This window comes from Astatotilapia calliptera, chromosome 13 (assembly GCF_900246225.1).
Source record: "Astatotilapia calliptera chromosome 13, fAstCal1.2, whole genome shotgun sequence".
In the NCBI taxonomy this organism is placed as follows: Eukaryota; Metazoa; Chordata; class Actinopteri; order Cichliformes; family Cichlidae; genus Astatotilapia; species Astatotilapia calliptera.
Window position 1 is genome coordinate 10131992 of NC_039314.1, and position 16131 is coordinate 10148122.

Genomic DNA, 16131 nt, shown 5'->3' on the forward strand with positions numbered 1-16131 from the left:
CCGTAATCTCTGAGTGGGGTGGATTTACTGGTTTTGGTGAGGTTTGTGTATGCGTGAGGTCAGGTGCTTATCTCCACCTGTGTGTGTGTGTGTGTGTTTGTGAGAGAAACAAAAGTGGGGTGAGAGAGCAGAGTTTTGCCTTTAAGGCAGAAACTGTCTGTTCTAAAGGAGTGGCCACTGGTATTGACTGGAATTTAAAAGCAACCCTCCTCCCTACACACATTTACACACAAATAGAAGTGCGCCTGCTATACATGTAGTAGTTACTTTCATCAAAAAGTAGCCTTTATGCATTCTGATGCAAAGTTTCATGCTTACATGCATAGTCAAGGGCTTCATAACACATGGGATTTAATGTCAAAGAGATCTTTAGGAAAGAAATTGAAGGCTGTATGCACTACATTCATGATGCCACCTCCGCTGTTTGTCCTGTGAGTGGTCTCTAAGCTCTAAGTGTGTGTGTGTGTGTGTGTGTGTAAGGAGTAATCAGTTCAAGGAGTTATGAGTGAGGACAGAAGAATGACCCGGTGAGCGAAGGGGGAGGTAGACTGTTGCAGAAGTTGGGAGAGAGGTGGATTAGAGGACAGGAGAGGAGGGTGAGGTGGGGGCACAGACCAGCCAAAGCAGAGAGAAACCAATGCAAGTACAGCGGGATGGAGGGTGAAGCGCCGGTTGGGGAGGGTAGGCAGGATAGGGTGGGTAATTACAGGGGCCCAGAGAGGAGAGGCCTGTAATCAGTCTGCCCTCAGGAAGGAATGCAGCTCATCTTCTCATGTAATTACGGCCATTTAAACGGCTCCGGCTTCCAAACACTCATCCCACTCAACTGCTTACCTATTCACTATACATGCTTGCACACACACGCATACACAGAGACACCGTGAGACAATCAGCGACAGAAACGGACAGATTTTTAGGGAAAACTTCCAAATGGAGGAAACGAGGAGACAGGCTGTGGGCAATGTGTGAGCGTGTGTAGCTGCAGAGTTGATAGCCGTGTAGACTGCAGGCCTCTAGAGGAGAGGACTCCATGTGAATACCCACCATGGCAACCAGCCACTCCAGGTAGATTTGCGCAATTCTCATCAAGCAGCTGTGCAGTGGGAGAGTAGGCCAGCAATGGCGCCTTGCACTCAGCTCGTGCACTTGGATCTACACGTGCAGTAGGAAGGGCAGGAGTCGCGTTCTCATTCGCGTGAGCTTGACCTCCAAGTAACAGTTGTGATGCTGGTCTGTAATTTTGAGAGGACGTTTTGTCTCAGCCCTCTCTAACCCCCTGTCTACATCTGCAAAAGTGATTGATAGCACTGTTTGTGTACGCCTGTGTTCCCATGCAGTAGGTGGTCGTCAGGGCATACACAAACAGCACAGAGCCACTTTTTGATGGGCCATGATTAATGAGCTCAGTGGGGGGTGGCGCCCCCTAGCTGTGACAGAGCACACTTTCAGCCATGATGTATCCCCCCCCCAGTCCCCGCGTCTATTCAAATGCACCAGTAGCAGCAGTGGGCTCACAGCTACAACACAAGCCCAAATCCTCTTAGCGCTCCCACTCTCACAGTCACACTCACCCACACATCCAAAAACACAGTCGCAGAAGCTCGCTTATGGATGGGGGGGGCACTGACGGTTACATGCACGGTGAGTAAATATATTCTATAGATTGCTGCAAACACACCCACCATGTCGCTCTTTTACACACACGCTTTGAATATAGTGTGGGTCCATGTGAAACAACCACGTAATTCTCCAGTATTCACCCAGTTATCAGCAAAAACCACCACTGTCGGTCCCTCTTTCATTTACTGCCTTATTTACCGTTTGTAACCATGTGGTTAGATAACATGTTTACGTGTGTTTCTGTGCATTTCCCCCCACCAGCATCGCCTCCAAGAGGACTGGTTAAGTATTATTGTGACAGGATATGTTTGTGGGAAGAAATGACACAGGAGGCGAGTCCTTTGAGAAAAAAAAAGGGGGGGCAGGTCACGCTTCATTTACAATTAGATGGTTGTAGGGCAACACACCTTGCAGATAAGAGTGTAGGATAACATTCTGTATACAATCAGATCGGTAAATGAGGTCTTTGTTGTGTTGCATGTGTGTGTGTCTGTGTGTGTCTGCATGCATATGTGTTACTATGTCCTCAGGCTTCCTCGCTCTCTCCTGCTGCCACCGGGACATACTGGATGGACAAGCGAAGGATTTCTGTCACTGTGCATCTCCATCACCTGCTCGGCCTTCCTCCTCTGCCAATCTGCTTTTCTTGCCTCCTGTCACCTCACTGTCTCTCTCTCTCTCTCTCTCCCAAACACACCTTTTCTTTTCTGCTTACTGCCTCGCACAGATTCTATCTTTCTTGCCCGCTCGCGCACAAACCCTGCACAGTTAATTAAACTCATGCACTCGTATCTTGATGAAACGATCGGCTTCACACCCCACAGAAATAGCCGCTCTGCAGGTGTCCTCATTAGCATGTTGGAAGCAATCAAAGGTGTGACATTTCCACTGCTATGATGAACTTCCAACAAGTTGCATCTCACAAATATATGACAAATATACAGAAAGGGTGGCAAAGCATTAACAATGTGTGTGTTGTCATATAGTCTTCAGTGCCATTCTCAGAAAATGCCGGCATCATGGGTCTGACAGAAACAGATTTCTGTCATTTTACTCATAAGTTACTTTTACATTAATGTTCCTCGTGGTTCATTGTCAGATTCGTAAAACTGCTGTCACAACTTTTATACAAAACTAAACACATCTTTATATTTGAAAGCAATCTAAAAGAGGTTTTAATGTTGGGCAAGTTCTCTCACACCAAAGTCCTGTGAAGTAACTTACAAATATAGCAGCTAGCATAGCTAATATGTGAAAAATTACAGCTGAAATTTGCCTTATCATTCATGTTGGAACAATGGAGCAGCAAACTATGGCATATATGGACCTATTCAGAGGTGTATAGCACAATTCAAAAACTTCTTTTACAAAATGAGCCCATGCTTTTCAGGTTTACAACTTCTGCACAACACATCAGCTGCTGTGGTCACTGTTTGACAATGTCCGTGACACTAATATCACTATTACTGTGTTTGCCTAATGCAACATTTATTGTGTATTGTAAATAGCTGATAAAAAGTTAAAATGTCAACCAACACTGTGAAAAAGCCCTGTTTCTGTGACAACAACTTACCCAGCTGCCTAATTACCTCAAGAAGAAGCTCTCAACATCTAATGGAAGGTTTCGCAATCATCATCCTTGAATTCAACTTCTTATTCGCTGGCAACAGATGTGCTAAAGTTAGCTGCAGGTCTTTCTGTGAATTTGGCTTCTAGGCTATCAAATGCGGTCGTCTCTTCAGCTTTTAGATATATTTTGTGGCTGAGGTTCTTTACTCAGGGGGCAGCACAGTGGTTAGCCCTGCTTTTTCCCAAAGACCTTGCAAGAAGGTCAGAGGAAATTCCATCATCGGGTCGGGGCATTTCTGTGTGAGTTTGTATGTGCTCCCTGTGTTTACGTGGGTGCACTCTGGGTACTCTTCCTCGCAAGTCTAAAGATATGCAGTTAGCACAGTCGTAGGAATGAATGTGCGTGCGAATGGTTGTCTGTCTCTCTGTTAGATAGCCCCATGTCAGCTGGGATAGGCTCCCCGAAGTAAGGTTTAGTGAGTAGGAAAATATATAAGCACATTTATGTGTTTTGTGTTCTTTAAAAAGCTTTTAATTGGTCAATATTTGACAAAAACTAGTATTTTCAGTCTCTACTAGCTAATTGTTTAACAAAAGAAAGGTGGCAGTTCCACTTTTAACAGAGCAGACTGTAGAGATTCTTTAAAAAGATTGAAGCTAATTACACAAATTACAATATGTAACTGGTTTCTTTTTCTTTTCTTTTCTTTTTTTTTTACCAACTTTAGAGTATTTCAGTATGCAAATTGCAAGAAATTACTCTCTCTTGCATGGCTGAGGCACTATTGTGTTCACAAAATCGCATAACCTACAAACACCTCCCGTAGTTCTTTAAAACACATATACATATGTAACACATATGTAACATGCAACTTCTTTTGGTGCTTTGCTACTGGAAACTGAATTTCCCAGAGGAACCCACCCGAGGGATTAATAAAGTTTCATCTATCTATCTATCTATCTATCTATCTATCTAAATTTTCTGCTATAGTATTGCTATGACCGTATTTTGCCGGGATGACAAACACTCACGAATGCTCGCAAGGTGAAAGCCATACCAGCCGCGCTGTCGCCGCTAGTAATCATGAAGCACATGAAGGGGAGTTCGTGTGCCTGCTGGTGCGAGAGAGGAAGTCTGTTAGTTAGAGAGTCACCATGGTGAGTACAAAGAAGCGGGCTGCAGAGACATGTGAAGCCGCTGCAGGTTCACATCTTGGTGGCAGTATCAAAATACCCAAACAAGAGCTTTCAAGGCCAACATTTGGAAGACTTGATGAGAGAGCACACAGAGTTGGAGCTGTGGTGCTCTTAGCAGGAAATCAAATTCTGCTTCCTGCCTCCTGACGACTCACAGCAATCGTGATGAAATGAAAATAATGGCACTGTTAGTCACTGGTGAATTAATGACATTTCCTATTAAAAGATGACCAATTTTGCCCCCTGTCTGCGCTCAAAGGGGCTGCTTATGTTGTAAGCGTTTCTGCGAGTGTGTGCGTGTTCGGTCAGATGGGTGAACCGCATGACTCCTCACACTCCGTCTGCCTTTGTTGATGTGAGAAGCGATGCTGTGTCGCTCCAACCTGTACTCATGTCGCCTTGTGCCCTGCTTGACGCCAAAATACACACACACTGTGACTGCCCCACTCACACGTGCAGTGATTCTCCATCAGATCCTTCTAAGTCTCCACACATGCTTCTTTCCAGTCTTCACATCTCTTCACTTTATCTTTTTTACCTCCTCCCTGGTTTCTTTTCTCTCCTCTTGTACGATTTTTTTCAAGCTGATGAGGATGAGGTCAGGCTGAATATCAATCACTCAATGTAATTGTCCTTTAAGGAAGGCAAGGAGAGACTGTCTTCCTCCATCAATCTCTGTCTCTTTCAACCTGCCTCTGTGTAGTGTGTGCAACTTGCACCCCGGGGCTTCCTCTCAAGAATGATGATAATGAGGTGGATAGGGTGAGGATGATGTATAACGTCAATGTTGCATAATGGCTGTTGATCACTGTATTAATTGGTCTTGTTTTCTTAGTCATAAGCAGTGTTGTCACATTTGACCATCTGTCCTCACAGCTGTTTGACCTCAGTGGGCTGAGTAGAACCAAACAGTGATAATATGTAATATGTTTTAACATTCTGCCACTTTCATATTTTTACATATGTCATTTTGCAGTGGCTGGTTCCTCTTACAGTAGTATATAGATAATAAAAAACTATGTTGTCATAAAAAGGAAATAAAACAAGACAACAACACCAAAACAATAAACAGGAATAGTACTTATGGAGTACTTCCCTACTCTTACTGAGCACTCAAAGCCACAATCAGCCATTCACACGCACACACACGTTCGCACTGCACTTTATCCTGTGCCTTCGAGTGCTTTTACCTATCACACACGTTGAGTCGGATGCATTGGCGGCAATTTATATCCTGCCTCAGGACACTTCAGCGTGTACTGTGGATCAAACCGCTGACCTTTCAACGAGCAGTTGATCAGCTCTGCCTCCTGGGCCACAGCGACCCCTACTCTTAGGCTCTGTTAACAAAACCTGTAATATTTTGTACGGGGCTATGAAGTCGGTCCTTAACAGGCTGCCTGTTGTGCTTTTCGGTTAGATGTAATGCCACTTCTTGTTCCCACTGTTTGTAATCAAAGTCAACATCTGGCTCGTTAGTGTTAATGTTTCCACAGCAGAGCTGTGAAGTGCTGCCTTGAGACATATTCTTCCAAACTCTGTGCCACAAATGAAGCCGTGGCTGGGAGAAAAAACACCTGTTAGCCTTGAGTATCTTTGCCTCACCTGTTTCCCTGAGATTGTGTGCGTAGGGTCTGATCTCCGCCTCCAATGAAAGCCAAGCAGAGTGACCAGAAGTGACAGCAAAACGAGTCAGATTATTTAAAACTGATAAAATTTTAAACACCATACGCAGCTCCTGTCCAAGTTGCTTTTGGTCCTATCTGGCCAGCACCATAATGTTTGCCTCGCTGAAGAGATTTAGCGTCAGAACGAATAAATCGTGTCTTATATTAATATTTTGCATCAAATGTTTAGGAGAATGAGTAACAAGGGGCCCATTTCTTACAGGTTCCTTCTCCATATGTTGCCTGGTGGCCAATAATAAAACACATTCAAACACACTGAAAAGCCACAGTGGGTATTTTTGTCTGTTTACCGGTTTAGCAGCATTTGAAAAATTCATATCATGCATGAAATTACTGGCTGGTGTGCTGCTGCATCCAGTACAGCACCCAGCACTGGGGTTGGTTGTGCTTCGTAGTTGGGCCCATGTTTTCTTTGCATGTGTATTTTTCATTAAAGTAAGATGTCATTTGAAGTTGAATGGACAGAGCAAAGTGCTTTGAATCCAGGAGGCAAGAGGGAAGGAAGACTGGAGTCAGGGGAGGGCAAGAAGGAAAGCATTGCCACGTCATATACGAGGCAATGGGATGCTGCACCGCCGATTGTTTCTGATATAACTCATATTTTTTTTCTATAAAAAAAATAAAAACTTCATGATCTTGCCAAACACAACTTAACCCCGTCTCTTTTGTAGTATTTCTCTGTCGCTCGACCTCTTCAAAGTACTCTTCCTCCTGTGCTTTATTCTCTCATGCTTGCTTTTCCCCTACTTCTGAGTGCAGTGTTGGGATAGTGAGGGCACTGAAGGGGACAGTAATGACTAACTCTGTAAAGGTAATGATAAAGTACAGATGCTTTAGACTCCACTCTGGCTAGAGGCGCTGGGGCTAAGAAAATTACAGTCATTCATGTGTGTGTGTGTGTGTGTGTGTGTGTGTGTGTGTGTGTGTGTGTGTGTGTGAGAGAGAGAGAGGGAGAGAGAGAGAGAGAGACAGACAGAGAGAGAATGAGGAGCAAAAGAAAAGAGAGGGCAGAGAGAACAACAGAGAGTTTCACAGGCTTAGACAAAGACAGACATTGCTGTGATTCATTTCCCTTGCCAGTTATTATAGCTGTCCAGTGTGTGTGAATTTGTGTGTGTGTGTGTGTGTGTGCGCGCGTGCCTTATTGTCTCTCTGCTCACCACTTGGCTTTGAGTGTCTCTTGACCTGTCTTTGGCCAGCTCTCTTGTCTTCCCATCCTGTCACCCCTGTCCAGACGCCCTCTGTCTTTCTCCCACGCAGTCCTGCCTTGAAGTGACCACTGTCACTTCAACTCTCCGTTACGGCGAACTGAAGCTCTGCACTTCACCACACAGTCAAACGTGAAGGAGGGGACTCCTTCATTTGCAGATGAGTTCAGCATGCATGAATAAGAGTGGTTGAGAATGCTCTGTATAACTATAGGTTGTCATCTAGTGTCTGGGTCTACTTGTGCCTATGTGTTCACACAATTGTGTGCTCTAGAAAGGAATACCCAGAAGCCTGTGTTTGCTGTCTAGCTGTCTGCTGTCTGTCATTAGAGTAATAAAAGACTTGCTGTGCTGCACGGTGAGGAGTTCTTGTCTTTAAGGCTCCTCCATTCCGCACAAATTGCCAGCTGCTGAGCTCTGATGGATGTTTGTATGGTGGCCCAAAAACACAGGTTCTACTTTAAACTCCTAGCTCCATTATCCCAGACAGAGATGCAGGGGAGAAAAAGGGTGTCTGTCTGTCCGTCTCCTTCCTCTGTCATCTAAAAGTGTTTTAATTAAACTGTGCCTCTCTGCAGGCCTCAGAGCGCACACGCGCGCACACACACAGACACGGCACAGAGAGGGAGGTTTATCCAAATACGCAGTGCTCTCCTTCCATTCTGTCTCCGGCTGAACCGCCGCCTCTCTTTTGTTTGTCTTTCTGCAACCGTTCTTTTTCTGCCTTTCCTCCTTCTCTCTCCGTGCCCCCTCTCATCGCGCCTGAAGAGTGACAGGCTGTGTTTTCAGCCGATGTTTGAACACAGAGCGATCAATGCCGGACAAAGGGAAAAGAGCGGGGGAGTGGGGCGGGGAGGGGCGACACAATTGGTTATTGACAGAGAATACAAAGTTTGAGGGACTGGAGGCGACAGCTTAGCAGGGAGAGAGGAACCGAGAGAGGGAGAGAGGCATGCCAATGAATGCGATTCATGTTCATGGTTAAGCATCACGTTCTGATGTGTTAACTTCCATTATTCATAATTGTTTGTGTTTACCTGCTGGTATCCTCAGCATTGTGCATGATTAATTGAGCGTATATAAGTGACGTAAAAGTGCGAACACCTGCTCTAAGGAACAAGTGGGTGTTTGTTCCTGTGTTTCTATTTGTTTTGCTGTATTCCTCGGAAACTCCTTGAGGATCGCCCTTGGCATTTAGAAAAAAAAAAGTCTAGTATGATGAAGCCACTCTCGTTGAACTAAAGTAAAATTTAGTTTTAAGGTGTCCATCACTGACACAAATATTGCACTGGTGGCTAGCTGGATCGTTTACGATGCATTAATGCTCAGTGAAACAGAAAAAAAGTATTTGAAAACCTTTATTGATCACGTTGAGCTCATCATCACCGTCAGCATTTCTGCTTTTACTGTACACTGCCGAGGTCTGGGTGGGTTAAAAGGTGAGGGTTCAGTTTAAGGTCACAGGTGATTGCAGTGACTGGAACAATGAAGTGTTTGCGTGAGAGAGAGAAAAGAGTCAAAAACAAGACGCTCCAAAACAGCGATCTATCCTGGATCGCTGTAATGCCTTGAGCAGCTGATGGATTTCTTGTCTCTGGCTAGCCCTCAGTTGTTGGTAATTCTACTTTTACCTCAGCTAGACCTTTTATAGTCATATAGATGTGACTTTACTTGAAGATGGTACAGCCTCCTGAATACCATAAATCCTCGTTGGCCTTGGTTTCAATCCTGCTACAATTTTTCTCTCCTGCTTCCTCTGCGAGCTCTGCGCTCTGCTTTGCTTTCCCTAATGTCTCAGACAGAATCTGTCAAGGGGAACAGTGGGATGAGAGTGGGCAAGTGCTCACTTTCCTAAAATAGGAGATGGTATCTTTCTAAGTACTTTCTCTTGTTCCCTGGTTGTAGAATACCTGATCAGGTTGAGGCTTGATACATTTTGAAAACTGAACACTGCAAATCTGCCTTGTTTAAATCTCGTAGTTTAAAAGCAGCTGAATTTGCTCACGCATCTCTCTCTCTCTCTCTCTCTCTTTTGTTTTAGCCATTCTGAATATAGAGGATGAGATTTGAGAACTGCAAGGCTGTAAGGCTGTAGTGTAGGAAAAGCATAGTTTCCAGTGAGCGGCTCCCACATATGTGAATTCATCTGTAGGCATACATGTGAAGTGAAGACAGCGCACCGAGTTCGATATGCCTTTAGCTTTTGGATTATCCTGACTGGAGAAAATGTAAATCTTCTTCACGTTAATGCTCATTGACTCCACATCATTTTTACAACCAGGTAAAAACAAGTTTTCTGCTGTAAAGTCAGACATATTAAAAATTTATAAGAACCTGTATTCCTCAGAAATGCAAGGGATGGGACCAGTATGATAGAGTGGGGCAAAATTAAAGGAAAACCTGGACTCCTCATCTCTACAATGAGGGGATCCAATGGCTGTTATGCCATGAGGGCCATTTTCCTGCTTCAATTCAGGTCAAATTATCCCCTTATAGAGAAGGGTCCCTGCAAATGAGTATAAATTGTCATCTTTAGGCTATGACTAGTCATTTTTAGACTGATGGTAGTGGTCTGTTCCAAAATGACAGTGCTACAGAGGCCCTGAGAGGTCAAACACACTGCAACTTAAGAAAACACAAGCAAATAGTAAAACACTTTAAATGAATGCAAAACAGACAATGGAAGTAAAACATTTAATCAAAAAAACTCTGAAGAAGCACTATATAAGACCCAGTCCATTTACCATTGTGATTATTATCATGTGATGAGAACACACATTCCCTGCAGCTTTTTCATCCTTACAAAAGTCTCAGTTTCTGTCACTTTTGCAGCTTTTATTGTCACATTATTGTCTTCCCCAAATCACTGCCATTCTGGTTTTTGAGCGTTTGCAGAGTTTTTCTACTTGCTGGTGGTGCTTAAATTGCAGTGTGTCTGACCTCCCAGGGGCTCTCATCTAAAGGGGTCTTTGAATGTTTTGGTGAGAGATAAGCTGACGTGAATCATCAACAAAATACCAAATGAGCGACTATATTTTGGGAAAATGTTTGAGGCACTTGTAGCCCAAATGCCAAAATGCACCGAAGCTGTTCAGTGTCCCAACAGTTTTTATTTGTTTTGCCTTTCATTAGTCACCTGTGTGTAGCTGTTCAACAAAATGAGAGAACATTTGGAGCAGCTGACCTATTGCAGCTTTCAAAGTATGCCTACACTTTTTATGTATGTGCTACTTTTGTGCTAACTTTTCATGTTCAAAGCAGACCCTTATATCCCTGCCGTGCTGTCACACGGTCTTTTCCAGTCCACCTGTGCACCTACACACTCGTGCACACAAGGGTAGAGTTCATGTAATACATATATGAGTTGCAGCACGGTTTATTTTTATACATTATTGTAATATTCTTGAAGCTGTCCAGGCCATTTTATTTATTTTGACTACTGTCACAACTTTTCCTATTTATCTGTATAGCACGCATTTTGTCACGCATTATCAGTCCATATACACAAATCTGTCTTCTGCAATAAACATCATTGGTATACTGCTTGGGATCTACTCATCATCATTAGAGTACCGCGTCTGACAAAAGAGGTCAGAAAGACTGTGTCCTTCCTGCCAGGAAAAGCTTTTGACAGCTTTTCCAAGACGGACGTGTCACATCGAAAATGTCATGGGATAATGTGCGATCAACAGGACTGACCCGCAGAAGGTCAGCGGCTCTCTGCTCCAGCTGAGAAGCACAGACTCTTCCAGAGAAACTAGAGCAGGGGGTCTGCCTTGTCCAGATTGCTGGTTATACAGGGAGGCAAAAATGTCACTGTACTTCTTCCATGATGGTACAAACTATCAGCACCTTAAATGTCTTCTTGAAATGCACTTACAGAGTGGCTTTCCCCCGAAGCTTGAGAGGGGCACACAAAATAAGCTGTCATACAGACATTTTCTCCCTTTCGATGTGTGATAGGTTAGTGATATGGACAAATTTGGCATTTTGCTTTTTCCATACCTCCTCGTCAGTGAGGTCAGCGACCAGGAGAAGCCGCAGATTTGCCATAGATCAGATTCACTGCACTGCTCTTTTGTCAGGTCGGTAAATAATTTCTATTCCCCCCCCCCCCCTTTTTTTTCTTTTTTCTCCAGAGAGCAGCGACTACAGCGAGGCCGAGGTTCTTCCTGACTCCTTCCCGTCAGCGCCGGCAGAACCTCTCCCGGAATTCCTGCTAGAACCCGAGGATGCTTTCATAGTGAAGAACCGTCCAGTCCAGCTGCGCTGCCGGGCGTCACCCGCCACCCAAATCTACTTCAAATGTAACGGAGAGTGGGTGAACCAAAACGATCACGTCACTAGAGAGAGTCTGGACCAGATCACAGGTGAAGACCTGCACGCTCACACACTGTAAACACACACACACATACACACACAGTAATGTCACCTTGTATTTTACAGACATAAACATCATCCTCAATTACTAACATCATTTTCAACTACATAATCCATTAGCTCCTATAGGATTTTATGTGCACGTTAACTGCTTTTGGCCTGCAGCCAATGCATTATTTATATGCACTGTGAAAAATGTGCCTCACTAATCTCTCACTCTCCTGCTCTTCCCGTGTCTCTCTTCTCTCTCTCTCTCTCTCGCTCCCTTTCTCACTCTGCACAGGCCTGGTGGTGCGGGAGGTGGACATCTCAGTGTCGAGGACCCAGGTGGAGGAGCTGTTCGGACTGGAGGACTACTGGTGCCAGTGTGTGGCCTGGAGCTCAGCTGGCACCACCAAGAGCAGCCGCGCCTACGTTCGCATTGCATGTCAGTATCAAGGCGGCGTGTTTGCACATGCTGCACGTATGCGTGTGAGAGACAGAGTGAGAGAGCAAGAGGAAGAGAAACAGCGAAAGGGCAAATGTTTTCAACTTTCTCCTTGTCACACGCGTCAGTTTAAGTATATATGCAAATAAATTGCCGTAACACTCCATCTTGATCCCTGGTGGTAATGTGGGGCGCGGTGTGATTGACACGTCGCATGTTTATGAGAGTCTGGAGTGTGGAAAAATGACACAGTTACTGAGGCTTTTGGGGGCTTTGCCTGGTGTGTGTGTGTGTGCGTGTGACAGGCAGTGTCGCTGAGATAAACTGAGTGTCACTCTCTGCTGTCACAGGGCAGCCTTCACTAACTGCTGACTGCATGTGTGTCGCCCTCTGTAGACTTGAGAAAAAACTTTGAACAGGAGCCTTTGGGGCGGGAGGTGCGTCTTGAGCAGGAGGTGCTGCTGCAGTGTCGCCCCCCAGAGGGCATGCCTGCTGCCGAGGTAAATGCTTTTCTCCCCACCGTCACTCTCATCACCTACAGATGAGGACTGAATTTGTAACCCCCCTATGAAATTTAAAGTCTTTGTCAAAACTTTACCAAGGACTTTTTTTTAAAGAGCATAGGGTTTTCAACATTACAGCATTTCTACACATACTAGCTCTCTTTAGAGAGCATAAATTATCTCTATTTGCACACAATAACAGAATTATTTCAGAAAAAAGTGATAAAAGCCAAGATTATTAGCCTCCTGAAAAACTGACCTTTTTATTGAGGCGTATTACAAAACTAAGGGTTATCGTCCAATTTACACACAGCATAAAAACTTCAGCAAGGGTTTGAGCTGTCACTTGAGAAAGCATCACAGCAAAAACAAAAGAAATCTGTTTAGACTTAAGAAAAAGAGTTGTTGATGCTCGCAAAGCAGGAGATGGATTTACAAAGTTATCGCAGCATTTCCAAGTGTCAAGAACTGGAGGGAGAAGTATGATCATGAAATTCAAAGCGAGCCATACAGTACAGAACAAGCCTGGGAGAGGCAGGAAGCAAAAGATTTCAAAGGCTCTGGAAAGAAAAGTAGTGAGAGATGAGTCTAAAGACCCCAGAATAACTGCCAAGACACTAGTGAATGATTTAGCGACATCAGGAACATGAGATGAAACTGGAGCGCTTTAACCGCAGAAGCGCTGCTCATGTTTGGAGAAAGAAAGGAGAGACATACAACCCAAAGAGCAGTGACCCCATCGTGAAACATGGTGGTGGGAGTATTATGCTTGAGTATGACTGAAAGTAAGAATCCTGACAAGATGGAAGGAATCAGGAACAAAAATGGATATGTGAAGATTTTGAAAGAAAACTTTCAAAGAGAACTACCTCCAAATGCTCAAAGTGAACGTTACTGACTGACCTGCACAAAACTCTGACTTGAATCTTAATGAAAAATCTGTGGGGTGAACTGAAGGTCCATGCCAGAAGACCATGAAATCTGAACTGCAGGCTGCAGGCTGTTATGCAGCAAAAAGGACGCACAATTGACCATTAGCATTGGGAGAGCTAATCATTTTGACCCTGGTAGTTTTTGTGTTTTCTGAATAAAAATCGTATTTATGTGCAAAGTAAAATATTATAAGCATCCAAACAAAGACACGCATGTTTGGAAAAGCTGTGTTAAAAAATTCCTTGCTCTGTTTAACGGCACTTTGGAAATACTTTTAAAGAATGAATTTTTCATAGGGGGGCTAATTTGTTCCTCTTCTGTAGCCTTTTCAACACGTTCACACTCATATTTTTCTTCTTGATTCTGATGAGCAATAAACAGCTCAAATCCTTTTGTGTTGTGTTGTTTTGATTTCAGATTTATGCTGTGCAATCTGCAACAGCATAAAACAAAAGGAAAGAAAGTAAAGGGCGAGATGCTGACATTTTGACACCATCAATAAAAGAGTCACTAAAACACGCAAAGAAATATGCTTGTGTCATGTTTTAACACCAAGCTAGTCTAACTGTAAAACCTTGTATCTGAATTGCTTATTTTACCCACATTTGTATTGTGAAAGCTGTCTTTTTCTTTTTAGATACCTATTAACCAGGAGAATTTTGACATAAAAAGCACGTTACGTAAATTTCAAAATAAAAGCAAATTGGTTTAATTATAAAATTATACCAATTTTGTTAATGTAATCAGTTAGTTATGGATTTTTGCCCATTAAAAAGGCAAAAATTAGTCAAAATAAAAGTGAATGAAAGACATTTTTCGAGAGAAGAAACAAATTAGTGTTTTTGCTTGGCAAAAACAATCACATTTTGACTGCATGTTTGATCAATACTTTGTGTTGTGATGGCTTGATACACTGCAGGTTTACCGTGTTTACTGAATGGCTCTGTGCGTGGTGAGATGACTCATATTTATGCATGCACACCTGCTGATTTTATGTGAAAAAAAAAATACCTGCCAAAGAAACATTTGAGTCAAAACTAAAATAACATCGAGCATCTGAGACTGTGAGAGCTAATTTCTTGTTTTCTATATTTACTCATTGTGAGTGTGAAGCGCCTGATTTGTAATTTTATTTTTTTATTTTTTTATGTTGGATAATTATAACTTTCATAACCTTTTTGAGGCTTCCTCATCTTTATTTCAGCGGTATGTGTCGGCCTATTCTTGCTTGTCTCCAGGTTGACTGGCTGAAAAATGAGGACGTCATTGATCCATCGCAGGACTCCAATTTTCTGATCACAATTGATCACGATCTGATCATCAAGCAGGCCAGACTTTCGGACACGGCTAACTACACCTGTGTGGCTCGAAATGTGGTTGCCAAAAGACGCAGCAGCACAGCTACGCTTATTGTTTATGGTAACACATCCGTTTCGCACCCCCTCCACACCTCACACCTCCTCACATTAATGACACGTTTGCTTTGGATTAAAGAAAAAAACTATGAAATGCTGGTTATGAATTCGACTTGTGACAGCATGTAGCCATTATCAGAATCATCTGTTTGGTTCTTTGGTTTAGTGATTCAATATGCTGAGCAATAACTGACTGAAAAAAACAATGAATTGTAATTTTAGCCCCTCTTGTGTAAATCTTTAATACTCAGTAAACTTAATTAATGGTAGAATTTTTTCAGTAGATGTATATTAGCAGTTAAACCACTAAAACAAATTTAAAGTTCTGCTAGTAAACCTTTGATCTTTGGATGAGTTTAAATTATTTTTACTTTTATGATTATTAGAATATTATTACCAACATTACTGTAGACCAAGCAACTCCACTTTCTGCAACTGCAGCAGCCTCTTCCCACCAGGAGACTGAATGATGCACACAAGAAATACTTAAATCGCACCCACATCATGCACCAAAAGCACAGCTTTACCCTACAAGCAACATGATCCCAAGCATCCACTGCCAATGCACTGCTTTGAAAAATCAAATCTCCTATCAGGGCCCTACACAATATCAAGCATGTTGTTTTAATGTTGCACCTGATTGGTGTAAGTGTGGTAGACAGATTTCAGTAAATATACCTCAGGAGGTGATCCTGGCCATCACTCACTGATATGTATGTTAAATATAATAGCAAGAGTTGATAAAGTGATTGTCATGAATGTTAAAAATCATCCACGTATTAACTTTCAGACTTGCTCACTTTGTCTCATTTTGTGCGTCTCAGTGAGCGGAGGTTGGTCTTCTTGGACGGAGTGGTCGGAGTGCAACGCTCGCTGTGGGCGTGGCTGGCAGCGTCGGACACGCAGTTGCACCAATCCGGCCCCTTTGAATGGAGGAGCCTTCTGTGAGGGCCCGCCGGTACAGAGAGTAACTTGCACCACGCTATGCCCAGGTGAAGACCAGATACTCATTTGTTGATTTCTAAAATGTTCAGATTTTAAGTAAACAAACAGCTGCCAGTTTTGTTCCTCAGCTGGAGATAATTTATCTGAAAGTGCTCTATTGAGGTGATACGGTACTATGAGGTATTTAAGATAAGATAGGGCCTGATTCATCGAGACCTTGTATCTGAGGAGAAGGATTTAATGTCC

At 43.3% G+C, this 16131-nt stretch overlaps 1 protein-coding gene across 4 annotated transcripts in view; it reads left to right on the plus strand.

Annotated features, from left to right (window-relative positions):
- The window catches only part of unc5b (unc-5 netrin receptor B), a 53251-nt gene that overhangs the window by 22634 nt on the left and 14486 nt on the right, over positions 1-16131 (plus strand). For all 4 annotated transcript variants that reach the window (XM_026189909.1, XM_026189910.1, XM_026189911.1 and 1 more), the window contains exons 2-6: positions 11422-11652; positions 11946-12089; positions 12486-12589; positions 14764-14944; positions 15765-15932. In XM_026189909.1, the coding sequence (XP_026045694.1) occupies positions 11422-11652; positions 11946-12089; positions 12486-12589; positions 14764-14944; positions 15765-15932 (828 nt within the window). The remainder of the gene's footprint in view (positions 1-11421; positions 11653-11945; positions 12090-12485; positions 12590-14763; positions 14945-15764; positions 15933-16131) is intronic.